At 38.2% G+C, this 20918-nt stretch overlaps 1 protein-coding gene across 1 annotated transcript in view; it reads right to left on the bottom strand.

Moving 5' to 3' along the window:
- The window catches only part of LOC126077537 (sodium/hydrogen exchanger 9B1-like), a 126815-nt gene that overhangs the window by 82757 nt on the left and 23140 nt on the right, over window positions 1-20918 (bottom strand). The window contains exons 2-4 of the mRNA XM_049887065.1: window positions 16342-16405; window positions 15593-15649; window positions 14312-14441 (exon numbers count right to left, since the gene is read on the bottom strand). Coding sequence (XP_049743022.1) covers window positions 14312-14441; window positions 15593-15649; window positions 16342-16405 — 251 coding nt within the window. The remainder of the gene's footprint in view (window positions 1-14311; window positions 14442-15592; window positions 15650-16341; window positions 16406-20918) is intronic.

The raw sequence follows: 20918 nt of genomic DNA, 5'->3' as shown, positions 1-20918 counted from the left end.
CCCTCACAACGCATATGGCAAAATCCTGCCCTGATCTCTAGAGAACACACTAATTGTTAGCACCAAACTTAATGCCTCAGAGACAGCAAATCATATGAAGAGACAGGATAAGATAGCGCAAGTAAGTGAGCAAAATAAAGGTGCAGAAAACATGCCTGAGAAAGAAATAGAAATGGAACTACCTGATAAGGAACTCAACAGAGTTATATATATGTACGGTCGCTATGAGTCAGAATAGACTCAAAGGCAATGGATTTTTTTTTTTATATGATCCTTGAAAAGATCAAGGAAAACACAGACAAAACCCTAGAAGAATTTAGGAAAACAATACAAGAACAAAATGACAAATAAAAAGACAATTAGAAACCATACAAAATTAACAACTAGAAATCCAGAAGATTAACAATAAAACATCAGAAATAGATAATTCAATGGAAGGGCACAGAAGGAGAATTGAATCAATGGAAGAAAGAATCAGCAAAACAGAGGACAAATCCCTTAATACTAATTTGAGGAACACTCAGAAAAAAAGAATGAAGAAAAATGAAGAAAGCCTAAGAGCTATGTGGAACACTATCAAGAGGGATCTTTTTACATGTGATTGGAATTTCAGAACAGGAAGATAAAAAAAAAAAAAAAAAAAATGCACAGAGAATTGTGGAAGATTTACCGGCAGAAAACTTCACTAGTATCATGAAAGAAGAGAAGTTTCTATCCCAAAAGTTCAGTGAACCCCATACAGTATAGACCACAAAAGAAACTCATCAAGCCATATCATAATTAAACTTTCCAAAACCAAAGACAAAGAAAGTATTCTGAGAGCAGCTTGAGAAAAATGAGATATCTCCTACAAAGGAGCACCAATAAGACTTTAAGTTCTAATTTATTGGCAAAAGCAATGCAGATGAGAAGGAAATGGAATGACATATATAAAGCCCTGAAGAAAAAGAATTGCCAACCAAGAATCGTACATCCAGCAAAACTGTCTTTCATATATGATGGTGAAACCAGGACATTCCTAGACAAACAGAAATTAAAGAAATTTGTAAAAACCAGACCAACCTTGCAAGAAACATTAAAGCGAGTCCTTCACACAGAGAACCAACAACGTCAGGCAATAACCTGAGATGAAGACACACAAAAGCATCACCCAGATAGCAAACCAGATAAAGAATTCTCAAAAGCAAAATAAAGCTGCAAAACAGAAAACAGGGAAACAGAGATGTCAATCCGTAAATGACAACTTCAAAACAAAAAGAGAGAATAAATGGTGCAGTTACAGAACTTCCATGTGGAGAAGAAGTCAAGGTCATATCAAGATACAACAGACTGTTATAAGGTGAGGAACATAAAGGTAAATTTCAGAGTAACCACAAAGAAAATAATAAATCTATGCACCAAAGTAAGGAAGAAGAAAATCAAAAAGTCTCAGCAAACACAAAATCAACAACGAAGGAAATGAAAAGCAAATCTATAAACAAAAAGAACTCAGCACAGAAAATTAAACAGAACAAATAAACCATTAGCACCACCAAAAAAAAAAAAAAAGCATAACAAAATGGCAGCAGTAAATTCATACCTATCGAAAATCACACTGAGTATAAATAGTTTAAATGTACCAGTCAAGAGACAGAGAGTGGCAGGATGAATAAAAAAACATGACCCAACAATATATGTTGCCTACAAATGACATGCCACAGAAACAAAGACATAAATAGGCTTAAAATCAAAGGATGGAAAAAATATATTAAGCAAACAGTAACCAAAAGAGAGCTGGAGTGGCAATAACCTCTGATAAAATAGGCTTTAAGTCAGAATCCATTATAAGAGATAAGGAATGGCATTATATAATGATTACTGGGTCAATCTACCAAGAGGACATAACCATAATAAATATTTATGCACCCATCAACAGAACTCCAAAATACATAAAACAATCTCTAATAACAGAATTCAAAAGAGAAATAGACAGTCCTACCATAGTAGGAGACTTTAATATACTACTTTTAATGACTGACAGAACTAGAAAGAAACTCAACAGGGGTATAGAAAATCTAAATAACACAATCAACCAACTTGACCTCATAGACATATACAGAGCACTCCACCCAACAGCACATGGTACACATTCTTCTCCAGTGCATATAGATCATTCTCCAGAATAGACCATATTTTAGGCCACAAAGCAAACCTCAATAAATTAAAAAAAAAAACTGAAATAATACAAAGCATCTTCTCTGATCATAACACTTTAAAACTAGAAATCAGTAACAGAAAGAACAAGGGGAAAATATTTACATGGAAAGTGAGTAATACCTTACTTAAAAACAACTGGATAATAGAAGAAATTAAAAGTAAAATTTAAAAATTCCTAGAATCAAATGAGAATTAAAACACACCATATGGAAACCTTTGGGACACAGCGAAAGCAGTGCTCAGAGGAGAAAAATGCACACATGAAAAAAGAAGAAAGGGCCAAAATCAATAGCATAAGCCTGTAACTAGAACAAATAGAAAGGGAGCAGCAAAAGAAGTCCATAGTCACCAGAAGAAAGGGAATAATAAAGATCAGACCAGAAATTAATGAATTAGAAAACAGAAAAACAACAGAAAGGATCAATAAGGCTAGAAGCTGGTTCTTTGAGATTATCAATAAAATTGACAAAACACTGGCCAAATGGACAAAGGAAAACAGGGAGGAGATAAAAGTAACCAAAAATAAAAAATGAGATGGGGGATTACAACAGAACCAACTGAGATAAAAAGGATAAAAAAAAAAATTATGAAAAATTGTACTCCAACAAATTTGAAAACCTAGAAGAAATGGACACATAGATGTAGAAAATTTGAAAAGACTCATAACAAAAGAAGAAGTTGAAGAGGTCATTAGAAAGAAACTCCCAACAACAAAAAAGCCCAGGCCAGATGGCTTCACTGGAGAATTCTGCCAAACATTCAGAGAAGAGTTGACACCAATTCTACTCAAACTATTCCAAAACAGAGAAAAGAAAGGAATACTCCCTGGTTCATTCTAAGAAGTCGGCATAATCCTGATACCAAAGCCACTCAAAAAAAAAAAAAAAAAAAAAGACACCACTAAAAAAGAAAATTACAGACTAGTATCCTTCATGAATACAGATGCAAAAATTCTCAACACAATTCTAGCCAACAGAATTTAACAGTATAGCCAAAAAAAAAGATCAAGTGGGATACAAGGATGATTCAACATTAGAAAATCAATCAACATAATTCGCTGCAGAAATAAAACAATCTCAATCAATGCATAAAAAGCATTTGATAAAATTCAACAACACCCTTTCTTGATTAAAAACTCATCAAAACAGGAATAGAAGGGAAATTCCTGAACACAGTTAAGGGCGTACATACAAAAACAACAGCCAACATTACTCTCAAAGGAGAAAGCTTGAGAGTATTCTCCCTGAGAATGGGAATGAGACAAGGATGCCCTTTATCACCACTCTTCTTCAGTATTTTACTGGAAGTCTTAGCTAAGGCAATAAGGCAAAAAAGGAAATAAAGCATATTCAAATTGGTCAGCAAGAAGTAAAACTATCCTTATTTGCAGATGGCATGATCCTATACACAGAAAATATCAAAGACTCCCCCAAAAAGTTACTGGGACTAATAGAAGGATTTGGCAAAGTGGCAGGGTACAAGATCAACACACAAAAATCAGCTGGGTTACCCTACACTAACAAGGAGGACTGTGAAAAGAAAATCAAGAAAACAATACCATTTACAATAATCCCCAAAAGGATAATACTTAGGAATCAACCTAACCAGGGACTTAAAAGACTTATACAAGGAAAACTATAAAATGCTACTGCAAGAAACTAAAAGAGATCTACACAAATGGAAAAACATTCCATGGTCATGGATCGAAAGACATAACATTGTGAAAATGTCAACACTACCAAAAGCAATCTAGAGATATAATGCAATCCTGATCCAAAACCCGACAGCATTTTTTAATGAAATGGAAAAACTAATCTCCAACTTCGTATGGAAAGGAAGGGGGCCCCAAATACCTAAAGCAATATTAAAGAAGTAAGTAGGAGGACTCATACTTCTCAATCTCAAAACTTACTATATAGCCACAGTAATCAAAATAGCCTGGTACTGGTACAATGACAGACACATAGACCAATGGAATAGAATTGAGAACCCAGAAATAAACCTATCCACCTATGGGCAAATGATCTTCAATAAAGGCTCAAAGTCCATTCAGTGGGGGAAGAAACAGTCCATTTAATAAATGGTGCTGGCAAAACTGGATATCCAAATGTAGAAAAATTAACCAGAATCCATACTTCACACCACACACAAAAACTAACTTGAAATGACCCAAAGACCTAAATGTTAAAGCTAAAATTATAAAGATGGTAGAAGATAATATAGGGCAAAAATTAGGGGACCTAATCTTTGACATAGATAGCCTATCAAACAAAACTAAAAATGCATGAACAAAAGTAGATAACTGTGACCTCCTAAAAATTAAATACTTATGCTCATTGTCTTAGTCATTTAGTGCTGCTATAACAGAAATACAAGTGGATGGCTTTAACAGAGATTTGTTCTCTCACAGTCTAGTAGGCTAGAAGTCTGAATTCAGGATGCCAGCTCCAGGGGAAGGCTTCCTCTCTCTGTCAGTTCTGGGGGAAAGTCCTTGTCATCAATCTTCCCCTGGTTATGGTGCTTCTTGGAGCAGAAATCCTGGGTCCAAAGGATGTGCTTTGCTCCCAGCACTGCTTTCTTGGTGGCATGAAGTCCCAGAAAGGAGTTGTAGTGCTGTCGCTGTCCACTTTTGAGCGGTGCCTGCATATCGCGCAGGACCATCTGTAAACCAGGCATGAGTTTTCTCTTCCTCAGTCATCTGATCCTAAGGAACTCCCCATGAGGCCATAGGTGCAGACCGGGAGATAGAAGGTATTGTGACAAGAGTGGAGACCACGGGAATTTGGGCCACTTCCCCATGCATCTTACTTGTACCTTCAGGTCCTGCTCAGGCCTAATCTCATATATACCACTTCCATTTAATGATGGAGTGCTGCTGTGCACGTCCAACTGTATGACTCCGTGGGTCAGACAGCACCCGTTACATGATAGGAAGCTTAGGCTACATGCTGACATGGTATCCCACGGTTAAGCATTCAGTCTCTACTAAGATCCAGTAACAAGCCAAAAGCTGTTTATCAAAAGGAGAGTAGTTATCTGCACAGGATGGCAGACAAGGATCTGTGCTATGATCATGAATAGGGGCTTTCCAAAGACTCCAAACAGCATCTCAATCTGCCACTGCCACTTCAAGCACCACTGGATCAGCCAGATCAAATGGCCCATGCAGCAGAGTGGCTTGCATGGCAGCCTGAACATGTTGCAGAGCCTTCTGTTGTTCTAAGCCCCACTCAAAACTAGTAGCTTTTCAAGTCATTTAATAGTCCAGAGTAGCACACCCAGTTGAGGAATATGTTGCCTCCAAAATCCAAAGACGCCCACTATGCGTTGTGCCTCCTTTTTAGTTGTGGGAACAGCCAGATGCAATAACCTACCCCACTTTAGAAGGAATATCTTGACATGCCCCACACCACTGGACCCCTAGAAATTTCACTGAGGTGGAAAGTGCCTGAATTTTTGTGGGATTAATTTCCCACCCTCTAGCACACAAATGTTTTAACAGTAAGCCCAGAGTCATTGGCACTTCTTCCTTACTAGGTCCAATCAGCATAATATCATCAATGTAATGGACCAGTGTGACGTCTTGTGGAAGGGAAAGACAATCAAGTTTTTTTTTTTTTTTTCTTATAACATAGGACTGGAGAGTTGATGTAGCTCTGAGGAAGGCAACTGAAGGTGTATTGCTGGCCTTGCCAGCTGAAGGCAAACTGCTTCTGATGGTCCTTCAAAACAGGTATGGAGAATGAGGCATTAGACAAATCAATAGCTGCATACCAGGTACCAGGAGATGTATTAATTATTAATTTGCTCAAGCAATGACACTACATCTGGAACAGCAGCTGCAACTGGAGCCACCACCTGGTTAAGTTTTAGATAATCCAGTCATTCTCCAAGATTCATCTGTTTCTTTTATAGGCCAAATAGGTGAGTTGAACGGGGATGTGGTGGGAATTACCACTCTTGGATCCTTCAAGTCTTTGATGGTGGCAGTAATCTCTGCGATCCCTCCAGGTTATGTGGTATTGCTTTTGGTTTACTATTTTCCTAGGTAGGGGAAGTTCTAATGGCTTCCACTTGGCTTTTCCTACCCTAATAGCCCTTACTCCATTTGTTAGGGATCCAATGTGTGGGTTCTGCCAGTTGCTGAATATATCTATTCCAATTATGCATTCCTGAACTGGAGAAATCACTATAGGATGGGTTCAGGACTCATTGGACCTACTGTGAGATGGACATGAGCTAAGACTCCATTAATAACCTGACCTCTATATGCCCCTACTCTGACTAGTGGGCCACAGTAATGTTTTGGGCCTCCTAGAATTAACGTCATTCAGAGCCTGTATCCAGCAATCACTGAAAAGTCTGATTATTTCCTTTTCCCCAATCAACAGTCACTCCTGTAAAAGGCCATATATTCCTTTGGAGAAGGCCAGGTGAAAGACTAACAGTATAAGTTTTTGGTATGTATTGGAGTCCTTCCTCAAGGCGACCCGGCCTTCCCTTCATTCAAGGGTTTGTGGGTCTTTAAACTTGTTCAAGTCTGGGAATTGACTGAGGGGCCGTGACTCTCTATTCTGGTGATTTGTGTTAGACTGCTGGTCACTTGACCTAGAATTTATTTGCTTGTACAGATTAAGTAAATATTTAGTAGATTTCCTATCTGTTTCACTCCTAGGGACACCATGACTAATTAGCCAACACCATAAAAAAAAATCAGAATATTCTGATTACTGCTTTGACACTACTGTCCATTACGGTAACTATACCCACTTTGTCTCTGCCGATTAAGTGCTGTCACTTGGCTACTACTACCACAGGGTCCAATCAGTGTAATTAGGTGCCTTAATTCAGTTAGGGCAGCTCCCACTGTCAAATTCCAACTAACGTAAAATAGCAATCACGGCAGTCTTCGAGGATGCTGGGGCTCCCCTCACAAATTTGTTCCTCAGAGTTGTGGTAAAAAGTGTGTCCTCTGGGTACTCCATGTGTGGGTCTGTGCATTTAACCCAATAAATCCATTCTAGTGTGCCAATTTCCCTAAGCCTTTGGATACATTCTTCTACAGTATACCAAGGCAGGTCTGGTACTTCAACTTGACTTAGTGTAGGTCACTGTGGAATCCATGCTTCAGTGACCCAACCAAATAAACTATTAGATCCTTTCCTAACTTCTTGAATTGAAACATTGAATGAGGACTCTGTGCTTAGTGGGCCCATATCAATAAACTCAGACTGATCCATCTTTATATTCCTTGCACCCATTATCATGCCCTCTTAATAGCCATTCCCACACTTATTCCCCAGATTTCTGTTTGTACATGTTAGAAAAATCAAGCAGTTCTTTAGGAGTGTAGTGAACTTCCTCCTGGGTCACAGTTTGTATTTCACCTTTTGGGGCTCACTGGGACTTAAATCTAGTTATAGGTCTAGATAGGGTACAGTTCTACTCTGTCCAATAAGGTTGCTATGAGTTGGAATCAATGTGACGGCAATGGGATAGGTCTACAAGCCAAAATTGGTAGTGGGAAAATGTTTTTGAGGACATTCAGCATTGCCTTGTAAAGCATCTGCCTTAGGCGATGCCCCAGGCAATGACTCAGACAAAGGCTTTTTAGACACAGCTGGGTTAATCTCATTAGATGGGGATGGAGGGGCTAATGATTTTACTGGGGAGGGTTGTTTAGCAGACAAACATGGGGTAATCTCTTCAGATGGGAGAGGGCTGGTTCTGTTGCTAGGAGTGATTCATTGGAATTAAGGGGCTCAGTGTCTCCAGCTTCCTGATTATCTGTCCATATGCCCCCATCCCAAGCTTCAGGATCACCTTTCTTCCCAATCAATGCCCTCACTTTAACCTCAGACACCTCTTGAGGTTGGCAATTAAGTTGGTGTTGTAATTCAGCCACTCTTAAGATAAGACTCTGGGTTTGTTTTTTGGCAATATCAGCTCTGTTACTACAAGAAATAAGGCAAAAGTGCAAACTTTGAGGTCATTTATGAAGAACTTGAGCTTTGACTCTGAGGCCCTGAGCTCATCTCTTTCACCAGTTTGTCCAGCAAAAGTTGGGCCAATCAACCAGCTTCCTTATACTTCTCATTGTGACAAAACTGTAGAAATGTATCACACCTGCAATCACCCAAAGCCTGGCCTTCCCCCAATACCTGATCTATTGGTGGTAATATTTTGCATATTTGTATTGCCACCTCATGCCATGGATTAGCAGTGCCCTCTTTGCTACTGAAAGAAGAGTCATCAAGATCCTTAAGACTACCCAGACTTGAGAATCAGTTTAGAAAACTCACCCTTACAATTTTGCTTCTCTAGAACCAGTCTTGGTACCAAACGTCTTAGGTTGGGTTCTATAGGGAAGCAAAACCAGTAAAGCATATAAATAGAGAGAGATTTATATCAAGGACTTGGCTCACACAATTGTAGAGGCTGGAATGTCCCAAGCCTGTAGATCAGGATAGAGGCTGATCCTGATTCATGTAGCCACATGGGCTGGCGAATCCAAGATCAGCCAGTCACACAGCAAGGCTCTTGTTCACAGGCTGCAAAGATCGATGAATCCTAAGATCAGCAGGTCAGCTGCTACCTCCAGTCCAGAGAACTGGAGGTCAGATGAACAGGAGCCAGCTACAGGATCCAGAGTGAGCAAAAACCCACTGGCCCTGCCAGAATGTCCACTTATGCAGCCACATGCTCAAAGAAACTGCCTTTTAACTGACTGGCTACTCACAGCGGGTCCCATTATGGAGGTGATCACATTATATCATCTCATCATGGAAGTGATCACATCATATGACTGCCAAACTACTGAGAATCATGGCCTAGCCAAGTTGACACACAATCTTAACCATCACACTCATCAAAAGACTTTACCACGAGAGTAAAAAACAACCTACAGACTGGCAAAGACATACTTGATAAGGGTCTAATCTCTGAAATATATAGAAAACTTCAACAACTCAACAACAAAAAGACAATCAAATAAAAAAAATGGACATGGACAAAAGACATGGACAAACACTTCACCAAAGAGGACATTCAGGCAACTGACAAATACATGAAAAGAGATGCTTGTGCTCATTAGTCATTAAAAAACAAAAACAAAACTAGTCGTTAAAAAAAAAAAATTTTTTTTTTTTTAATTAGAGAGATGTAAATCAAAACAACAATGAGATACCATCTCACCTCTTCAAAATGGCAATGATCAAAAACAAAACAAAACAGAAAACAAATACTGGTGAGGTTGTGGGGGGATTAGAACTTAACATTGTTGGTGGGATTGTGAAACGGTACAATGACCGTGGAAACAGTATGGTGCTTCCTCAAAAGGCCAGAAATAGAAATACCTTATGATCCAGTAATTCCACTTCTAGGTATATAGCCTAGAGATATAAGAGCAGTGACATGAATAGACATATGCACATCTATGTTCATTGAAGCTTTATTCACAACAGCAAAGAGATGGAAACAACCTAAGTGCCTATCAATGGATGAATGAATAAACAAACTATGGTACACACATACACTGGAATACTATGCAACTACAAAGAATAATGAGGTATCCATGAAATATCTTACAACATGGATAAGTCTGGAAGACATTATGCTGAGTGAAATAAGTCAATCACAAAAAGACAAATATTGTATGGTCCCACTATTATAAAAAATCAAGAATAGATATACATACAGAAACAAAGTTCTTTGATGGTTACCATGCATGGGAAGGAAAGGGAGGGTGAATCACTTTCTAGATAGTAAACACTTACTACTTTTGGTGATGGGAAGGCAAGACCAAATATGGGTGAGGTCAGCACAACCTGACCAAGATAAATACACTAAGAAGTACAGGAGAAAAAGGGCCAATTTCAGTAAAGGCTATAACATACAATTTTGCAACAACAGTAAAAACAACCAAACAAACAAAACAAAGAATAATTTATAATGGCTTATAATGGATAATGGCTTACAAAGCAAGGCACAGATCATACTCTCATCTAACAGGAAGTGGCATGCCCTTGATCATATGGAATCTGAAGAAAGAGTACAACTACATGAGCAAAATATGTCCCTAATGGAGAAAAAGAAACTCTGGTGGTGCAGTGGTTAAGTACTTGGCTGCTAACCAAAAGGTTGGTATTTTGAACCCACCCAGTGGCTCTCTGGGAGAAAGATGTAGTAATTTGCTTCCGTAAAGATTTAGCCCAAAGGACTAAAGGACCATATGAATCAGAGACTCTGCCTGTCTGAGACTAGAAGAACTAGATGGTGCCCAGCTAACACCAACAACCACTCTGACAGGGACAACAACAGAATGTCCTGGACAGAGCAGGAGAAAAAAGTAGAACAGAATTCAAATTCATGAAAAAAGACCAGACTTAATGGTTTGACAGAGACTGGAGGAACTCCAAAACTATACCACCTGAACATTCTGCAAACCCAGAACTGAAATCATTCCCATAGCCCACTTTTCAGACAAAGATTAGGCAGGCGTATAAACCAAAAAATAACATATGTGAGGAACATGATTCTTAGTTCAATCAAAATACGAGACCAAATGGGCAACTCCTATCCAACACAGGATGAGAAGGCAGGAAGCTACAGAAACTGGATGGACACAAAACACCTGGGGTGGAAAGGGGGAGCATTTGATCACATTGTGGAGATTGCAACAAATGTCACAAAACAATTTGTGTATAAGTTTTTGAGTGAAAAATTAACTTGAGCTGTAAGCTTTCACCTAAAGCACACACACACAAAAAAGATTATAGCCTTGGAAACCCTATGGGGCAGTTCTACTTTGTCCTATAGGGTTGCTATGAATCGGAATTGACTTGATAGCAACGGGTTTGGTTACGGTTTTAATAGAGAAAAAAAAAAAGCCAATTCAAATATATATATATATATATATACCAATGACAATACATATTAGTTAGTTAGGTGCCGTTGAGTCAGTTCCGACTCACAGCGACCCTATGCACAACAGAATGAAACATTGCCCGGTCTTGAGCCATCCTTACAATCGTTGTTATGCTTGAGCTCATTGTTACAGCCACTGCGTCAATCCACCTTGTTGAGGGTCTTCCTCTTTTCTGCTGACCCTGTACTCTGCCAAGCATGATGTCCTTCTCCAGGGACTGATCTCTCCTGAAAACATGTCCCAAATATGTAAGATGCAGTCTTGCCATCCTTGCCTCTAAGGAGCATTCTGGATGTACTTCCTCTAAGACAGATTTCTTCGTTCTTTTGGCAGTACATTGCCAATACCACGATTCAAAGGTGTCAATTCTTCTTCAGTCTTCATTATTCATTGTCCAGCTTTCACATGCATATGATGTGATTGGAAATGCCATGGCTTGGGTCAGGCGCACCTTAGTCTTTAAGGTGACATCTTTGCTCTTCAACACTTTGAAGAGGTCCTTTGCAGCAGATTTACCCAATGCAATGGGTCTTTTGATTGCTTGACTGCTGCTTCCGTGGCTGTTGATTGTGGATCCAAGTAAAATGAAATCCTTGACAACTTCAATCTTTTCTCCATTTATCATGATGTTGCTCATTGGTCCAGTTGTGAGGATTTTTGTTTTCTTTACATTGAGGTGCAATCCATACTGAAGGCTGTGTGGTCTTTGATCTTCATTGGTAGGTGCTTCAAATCCTCTTCACTTTCAGCAAGCAAGGTTGTGTCATCTGCATAATGCAGGTTGTTAATGAGTCTTCCTCTAATTCTGATGCCCCATTCTTCTTCATAATAGTCCAGCTTCTTGTATTATTTGCTCAGCAAACAGATTGAATAGGTATGGTGAAAGAATACAACCCTGACGCACGGCTTTCCTGACTTTAAACCAATCAGTATCCCCTTGTTCTGTCTGAACAACTGCCTCTTGATCTATGTAAAGGTTCTTCATGAGCACAATTAAGTGTTCTGGAATTCCCATTCTTCGCAATGTTATCCATAATTTGTTATGATCCGCACAGTCGAATGCCTTTGCATAGTCAATAAAACACAGATAATCATCCTTCTGGTATTCTCTGCTTTCAGCCAGGATTCATCTGACATCAGCAATGATACCCCTGGTTCCATGTCCTCTTCTGAAACTGGCCTGAATTTCTGGCAGTTCCCTGTAGATATACTGCAGCAGCCATTTTTGAATGATCTTCAGCAAAATTTTGCTTGTGTGTGGTATTAATGATCAAAAAAAAATGATAATGTTTTATAATTTCCACATTCGGTTGGATCACCTTTCTTGGGAATAGGCATAAATATGGATCTCTTCCAGTCAGTTGGCCAGGAAGCTGTTTTCCATATTTCTTGGCATTGATGAGTGAGCACCTCCAGCGCTGCATCTGTTTGTTGAAACATCTTAGTTGATATTCCAAACTGACAGACACATGGGGGGAATAATATATATACCAATGGTAATATCTAAGAGCCCTGGTGGCACAGTGGTTAAAAGTTCAGCTGCTAACCAAGGAGTTGGGAGTTCAAATCCACCAGCTGCTCCTTGGGAACCCTATGGGGGCAGTTCTAGTCTGACCTATAGGGTCACTATGAGTTGGAATCAGCTCAACGGCAATGGGTTTGGTTTTTGATAATATCTAAGGATTCTATTATCTGTATATATTAAAATAAATTGATGCTTTTTTTTGAAAAAAAATGATGACATTGATTTCTGTGTGTGGTTAAGAATTAAGATTTTTTTATTTATATGAACTTGTGTATACTCTGTTTTGGTAAATTAAATATGATTTATAGAGAAATTGTAGCTCTACTTTCTATTATCCAGAGTACACGCTATTTTAAGGATTTCTTTAGCTGTGTAATTCCAATTTTACATGATTTTATAGCATATATCTCATGATGGGGCAGAGGTGACTCCGAACAAGTTGTAAGCACATCTAGAGATTGGGATTCTATACTTTGTGTATAAAGGAGACAGTGTGAGCATAGGGTGTGTGTGTAAGAGACAGAGAGACGAGATAGATAAGGAAAGAGATTGTGAAAAGAGTACAAGAATGTGCACCCCACTCCCAAGATAGAAACATGGAAGCTATGAAGATCTCCTTTTCTTGTAAATTTCTATAAAACTGCAAAACCAAAAATGAAAGAAAACAAGGGGGTCATGGGCTATTGAGCTAAATTTGACATTTCAGTGCATGGTACTTTAGAACCCCTTAATTTGTTCCTGAATAAACTCTGCATCCCAACATCAGTGAATGACCTTTGGTGACCGGCACATTTCTCTCTCTTCCACAGGCCCCCGTACTACTTCCAACAACTGCTTTACAGAAACTGCTCACTAAATAGACAGGGTCATGGGGATGTGCATGTTTTTAAAAAAGTAATCAAACAATTCTCCTATCTGTTAAGACCTATGGGCAGAAATTATATTTACAAAAGAGTCCATTCACTTATACTAGTAGATGAGGCCCATTCCAGTTCAAAGTTCGATTCGGTGCCTTAATAAAACCGATGTTAATTAAAAAACAATTTTTTTTTAGATCAGTGAATAAGAAAGTACATTTTTAAAACTCAATTACTTATCCTTTTTCATATTTTAATCTGATTTTTGTTCTTTATAGGATTTATACTTCTGGAGGTCAAAATCTCTGAAGTTTGATTACATAGACTAGCCAGAAAAATTTAGGAAATTTTCCTTTATAAATATTTGGTGGCAATAAGAGATACTTTTAAAATTTTAGTTGAAAAGCAAGCTTCACATACCTTTTTACAAGGCTGCAGCAGTTTTAAAATTTGAGATGTAATTTTAACAAAAACCCTAATATTACCAGAAATATAACGTTCTTTCTAGCTAACTTAAAATTAAATGTCAAAAGAAGGTTTTAAATAAAAATCTTTAATCAATATTGTTTTTAGTTCCAAAAATTTGCCATGGAAAGGCATGAAAAAGATTAAAAGATAGACTTGTTAAGCAACAGACCTTTTTTTGTACAGATACAGGAAATACTCCCTCTTTGCCCATATATTGCTTGTAATAGAGCTGATTATCTAGAATACGCAAATTAAGCAGTGGCTTTGTTGTCTAGTATTTTAAGAGTCATCAAATACATTTTTCATTTTTTCTCCATTTACATTTCTTATTTCACATACCATTTGTAATAATTTTATTCAATGTCCCTTGTGGGGGACAAGGAATATATATCGACTGTGGTAACGTTTTCTCTTCTTTTGGCAGCACAGTTCCCTTAGCTTCTCCATGTTCACTAGTATCTCTGAGGATCTGAGGCAAAACAATGAAATCCTTTAAGAAACATACTTTCCATACAATTTTATGAATGTACTAAACCATCAAATCTCATAATTTATATTATTACTGTCAATATGGGAAATTACGCACACAAAAGAAGATTCATGCTTTGTATTAATAGACATTGTCTGGCATTTGGGAATGTGAGTGGAGTGTATTTTGATGGGCATCTTGATTTATCTTTATAAACCCTAAGTTTCTGCCATTTTCATTTATCATTTATGCAAGCTTAATAAGTGAGCCTGTAGAGTGAGCAGAATAATTAAGTGTCCCTTTTCAGTCTACCTTCCAAAGATAACTCACCAAAACTTGTAGAATGAAAATATAACTAAATTGGACATAAGGGAAAAATAATTTTATTTGAACTTAATTCATTTGAAATATTATATAAATGAAAGAAAAGTGAAAAATACATAGGTCAGACCTTCAGATATTCAAGGTTCATTGCTTCCACTCATATTTATATGTAACTTATCTAGAAAGTTCATGGATGTACCTCAGTCTTCCAGGCCTTTTAATGGTGGTTTGTCTAATTATGAGACTTTAGAGTGGGAAAAAAGAAATATTTGATGTCGGTCAACATTGAGAGGCTTCCCTTAGGGTTGCAGCCCTGGTGGCACACTGGTTAAGGCACTTGACTGCTAAGCAAAAGGTTGGCAGTTCAAAACTACCAGCAGCTCCACAGGAGAAGGATGGAGCAGTCTGTTTCCATAGAGATTTACAGCCTTGGAAACACTATGGGGCTGCTATGAGTTGGAATCAGCTTCACAGCAGTGGGTTTGGTCTGGTCCTCTAGGGTAAAACAAAACAAAAAAAGAGTAGAGTAAACCCTGGAGTAGGAATTCCCAAATGTGCCTCATGGTCACCATGATGTGTATATGTGTGTGTGCATGCACACACAGACATCGACACTGGGTGTTCTGATAATATTTTATTTGAGTGCAGTGACAGAGAATATCACATTGTCACAGGAAATCATAAAAAAGTCTAGAGAGCATGGAGTGATGAAGGAAAGGGGGAGGTAACATTTAATGACTAGGGAGATGGGCACCACAGCAGCTGATGGCTAAAATGAATTATGTACCTTTTCAAGGTCAAAGTTCTTCAAACCTGATCATGATTACCTGTTGGAGCTCTAGTGTAGACAATTGGTCCGGAAAATTTGTCACTGTCCAAACATGCTAAGGTAATGACACAAAAGGTGAATTTTGATTAGGGCGAAGGGTCGTATAGGGTAAAACCACATTATTTTAAATTTTATTATTTCAGAATTTATAAGTTAACATAGGCTAGGAAGAAGTCTTCACAGATTAATAAATTTATTAGGATCAAGGACAAATATTTTAAATATTTAAAACAAGGGCTCTTCTGGCACCAAAGAAATGTAGAAACACCTATTCTAAAAATAGAAAAAAATTATAATTCTAATTATGAACAATTATTATTTATTAAAACGAGACCAGCAAAAGATCTAATGACTTAACGCATACATTCAGAAAAAAAAAAAAAAAAAAAAACCTTGGGTCTCTTCAAAATATACAACACAACATTTTAATTAATTTAGATTGTCTTCACCTCTGTGAATTTAATTATCGAGTTCTTCCTGGATGTGGCAATCAAAAATAAGCTACATTTCTACTGTTACTAAAATCTGCCCTCTTTAGCTCCAAAATGCTCTAGTCAACTCTTTTCATCTGCTCCAAAATCACCTTCCGCTCATTTCCTAAGACCCATTAAAATTGCAAATTTCAAAATTACCACTTCTCATTTTTTAACTAGATATATAAAAGAAACTTCATTAAACTTTACAAACAAATTTTAAGATCAGATTGATTTTTACACCACATATTAAGTTATAGTTTTAAGTTTTTACCTCAGCAGATTTTGGGGGTGGTTGATCCTCCGAATGTTCATTTATCGATTCTGTGTTGTACATGCTAAGAGTTAAAAGGAAAAATAATTTGAAAGAAAAACAAGGCTTTAATTCCACCTAAGGTCCTTGGGTGGCATAAGGGGTTTTTGAGCAGCTACTAACCTAAAGGTTGATAGTCTGAACCCACCCAGTGGTACCACAGAAGAAAGGCCTCGCAATCTACTTTCATAAAGATTATAGTCAAGAAAACCCTATGGAGCAGTTCTACTCTGAAACACAAGGGGTCGTCATGAGTTGGAATCAAGTCAACGGCAATAGGGTCTCTTTTATATATGTATCTATCTGAAAGTGAATATGATTAAGTGAGATTCAATTTTAATAATTTTTATCATAGTTGTACCATATCCAAGTCAGATATCTTCATAATCAAAAAAGCTCCAAATACTCATTTTAAAACTATTAACCAAAGTCATGTACAAAACTTTTAAAAACCATTATTACACAGAAATTTAACACTTCTCAATAGTTCATAATGGTGAGCCATCTCTTTACTGCATATATCAGAAAACTCAGTTCTTTATTTCATTCACTGAAATGGCATGTTTGAGATAACTTCCACTGCTAATTTACTCTATTTTTAGTCACACACCTGCATAAAAGACTATGGGAAAATTAAAACTGAAATATGATCAACCACATAAATACCTACATCTATAAGTTACTGATATATGCTATCTTTTTACGTTGTCCATTTGAAATGTCTACAGGTCTAACATTTAAACATTTCTATAAGGTTTTGTTCTGAAAAAGGTTGAACTACCTAATCAACATAGAGAAAACAAAAATCCTCATAACTGGACCAATAAGCACTATCATGATAAATGGAGAAAATACTGAAGTTGTCTAGGATTTCATTTTACTTGGATCCACAATCAATGCCCATGGAAGCAACTGTCAAGAAATCAAACAACACATTACATTGGAAAAATCAGCTGCAAAAGACCTCTTTAAAGTGTTAATAAGTGAAGACATCACTTTGAAGACTAAGGTGCGCCTGACCTAAGCTGTGGTGTTTTCAATTGCCTCATAAGCCTGCAAAAGCTGGACAACGAATAAGGAAGACAAAAGAAGAATTGATGTCTCTGAATTATGGCACTGGCCAAGATACTGAATGTACCACGGACTGCCAGAAGAACGAGCAAATCTGTCTTGGAAGACTTACAACCAGAATGCCCCTTAGAAGCAAGAATGGCAAGACTTGGTCTCATGTACTTTGAATATATTATCAGGAGGGACCAGTCCCTGGAGAAGGGCATCAAAGGCATCATGCTTGGTAAAGTACAGGGTCAGTGAAAAGAGGAAGACCCTCAATGACATGGAATGACACAGTGACTGCAACGATGGACTGAAACATAGCAACGATTGTGAGGATGGTGCAGACTGGGCAGTGTTTCATTCTGTTGTACATAGGGTTGCTGTGAGTCAGAACTGACTGGACAGCAATGGGTTTGGTTTGGTTTAGGTTTATGCCTAGTGACTAAAAGCAAGGGCTTTGAAACTGTGATAGGTATGTATTTCATTCTCCTCTTTATCATTTCATAAATATGGGAAGTGCTTTATCTTCTTATGCCTCAGTTTCCTTATCTGTAAAATAATGATATCGATAATGCTTAATTCATTCATTATTATAAGGGTTAAATGATATAATAGGTAACACAAGTTGGACTATTTGAAATATTTAATAATAATAAATTAATTGAATAATCTCATACAATTTTCACAGCTTTTTTATGGAGTAGTTACCATCATTTTCCCCATTGGACAGATGTAGAAATTGAGACCCTTGTTAGGTTGTTGTTGTTAGGTGCCATCGAGTCGGTTCTGACTCATAGCGACCCTATAAACAACAGAACGAAACACTGCCTGGTCCTGCGCCATCCTTACAATCGTTGTTATGCTTGAGCTCATTGTTGCAGCCACTGTGTCAATCCACCTTGTTGAGGGTCTTCCTCTTTTCCGCTGACCCTGTACTCTGCCAAACATGATGTCCTTCTCCAAGGACTGATCCCTCCTGACAACATGTTCAAAATATGTAAGATGCAGTCTTGCCATCCTTGCCTATAAGGAGCATTCTGGCCGCACTTCTTCCAAGACAGATTTCTTCGTTCTTTTGGCAGTCCATGGTACACTCAATATTCTCCGCCAACACCACAATTCAAAGGCGTCAACTCTTCTTTGGTCTTCCTTATTCATTGTCCAGCTTTCAAATGCATATGATGTGACTGAAAATACCATGGCTTGGGTCAGGCGCACCTTAGTCTTCAGGGTGACATCTTTGCTCTTCAACACTTTGAAGAGGTCCTTTGCAGCAGACTGGCCCAATGCAATGTGTCTTTTGATTTCTTGACTGCTGCTTCCATGGCTGTTGATTGTGGATCCAAGCAAAATGAAATCCTTGACAACTTCAGTCTTTTCTCCGTTTATCATGATGTTGCTCATTGGTCCAGTTGTGAGGATTTTTGTTTTCTTTATGTTCAGGTGTAATCACATGAAGGCTGTGGTCTTTGATCTTCATTAGTAAGTGCTTCAAGTCCTCTTCACTTTCAGCAAGCAAGGTTGTGTCATCTGCATAATGCAGGTTGTTAATGAGTCTTCCTCCAGTCCTGACGCACCATTCTTCTTCATATAGTCCAGCTTCTCATATTATTTGCTCAGCAAACAGATTATGCAGGTATGGTGAAAGAATACAACCCTGACGCACACCTTTCCTGACTTTAAACCAATCAGTATCCCCTTGTTCTGTCTGAACAACTGCCTCTTGATCTATGTAAAGGTTCCTCATGAGCACAATTAAGTGTTCTGGAATTCCCATTCTTCGTAATGTTATCCATAGTTTGTTATGATCCACACAGTCGAATGCCTTTGCACAGTGTCAATAAAACACAGGTAAACATCCTTCTGGTATTCTAAGCTTTCAGCCAGGATTCATCTGACATCAGCAATGATATCCCTGGTTCCACGTCCTCTTCTGAAACTGGCCTGGATTTCTGGCAGTTCCCTGTAGATATACTGCAGCAGCCATTTTTGAATGATCTTCAGCAAAATTTTGCTTGTGTGTGATATTAATGATATTGTTCTATAATCTCCACATTCGGTTGGATCACCTTTCTTGGGAATAGGCTTAAATATGGATCTCTTCCAGTCAGTTGGCCAGGAAGCTGTCTTCCATATTTCTTGGCATAGAAGAGTGAGCACCTCCAGTGCTGCATCTGTTTGTTGAAACATCTCAGTTGATATTCCATCAATTCCTGGAGCCTTGTTTTTCGCCAATGCCTGCAGAGCAGCTTGGACTTCTTCTTTCAGTACGATCGGTTCCTGATCATATGCCACCACTTGAAATGGTTGAACATCAACTAGTTCTTTTTGGTATAATGACTCTGTGTGTTCCTTTCATCTTCTTTTGATGCTTCCTGCTTCGTTTAATATTTTCCCATGGAATCCTTCACTATTGCAACTTGAGGCTTGAATTTTTTTCTTCAGTTCTCTCAGCTTAAGAAACACTGAGCATGTTCTTCCCTTTTGGTTTTCCACCTCCAGCTCTTTGCACATGTCATTATAGTACTTTACTTTGTCTTCTCGAGAGGCCCTTTGAAATCTTCTGTTCAGTTCTTTTACTTCATCAATTCTTCCTTTTGCTTTAGCTGCTCGACGCTCAAGAGCAAGTTTCAGAGTCTCCTCTGACATCCATCTTGGCCTTTTCTTTCTTTCCTGTCTTTTCAGTGACCTCTTGCTTTCTTCATGGATGATGTCCTTGATGTCATTCCACAACTCGTCTGGTCTTTGGTTGCTAGTGTTCAGTGCGTCAAATCTATTCTTGAGATGGCCTCTAAATTCAGGTGGGATATACTCAAGGTCATATTTTGGCTCTCGTGGACTTGCTCTGATTTTCTTCAGTTTCAGCTTGAACTTGCATATGAGCAATTGATGGCCTGTTCCACAGTCAGCCCCTGGCCTTGTTCTGACTGATGATATTGAGCTTTTATGTCGTCTCTTTCCACAGATGTAGTCAATTTGATTTCTGTGTGTTCCATCTGGCAAGGTCCATGTGTATAGTCGTTGCTACATTGGTGAAAGAAGGTATTTGCAATGAAGAAGTCGTTGGTCTTGCAAAATTCTGTCATTTGATCTCCAGCATTGTTTCTATCACCAAGACCATATTTTCCAGCTACTGATCCTTCTTCGTTTCCAACTTTCGCATTCCAATTGCCAGTAATTATCAATGCGTCTTGATTGCATGTTCAAGCAACTTCAGATTGCAGCAGCTGATAAAAATCTTCTATTTCTTCATCTTTGGCCCTAGTGGTTGGTGCGTAAATTTGAATAATAGTCACATTAACTGGTCTTCCTTGTAGACGTATTGATATTATCCTATCACTGACAGTGTTGTACTTCAGGATAGATCTTCTTTTTGACGATGAATGCAACGCCATTCCTCTTCGAGTTGTCATTCCCAGCATAGTAGACTATGTGATTGTCTGATTCAAAATGGCCAATACCAGTCCATTTCAGCTCACTAA

The sequence above is a fragment of the Elephas maximus genome, chromosome 5 (genome assembly GCF_024166365.1).
Source record: "Elephas maximus indicus isolate mEleMax1 chromosome 5, mEleMax1 primary haplotype, whole genome shotgun sequence".
NCBI lineage: Eukaryota > Metazoa > Chordata > Mammalia > Proboscidea > Elephantidae > Elephas > Elephas maximus.
This window is presented reverse-complemented; position numbering and strand designations above follow the sequence as displayed.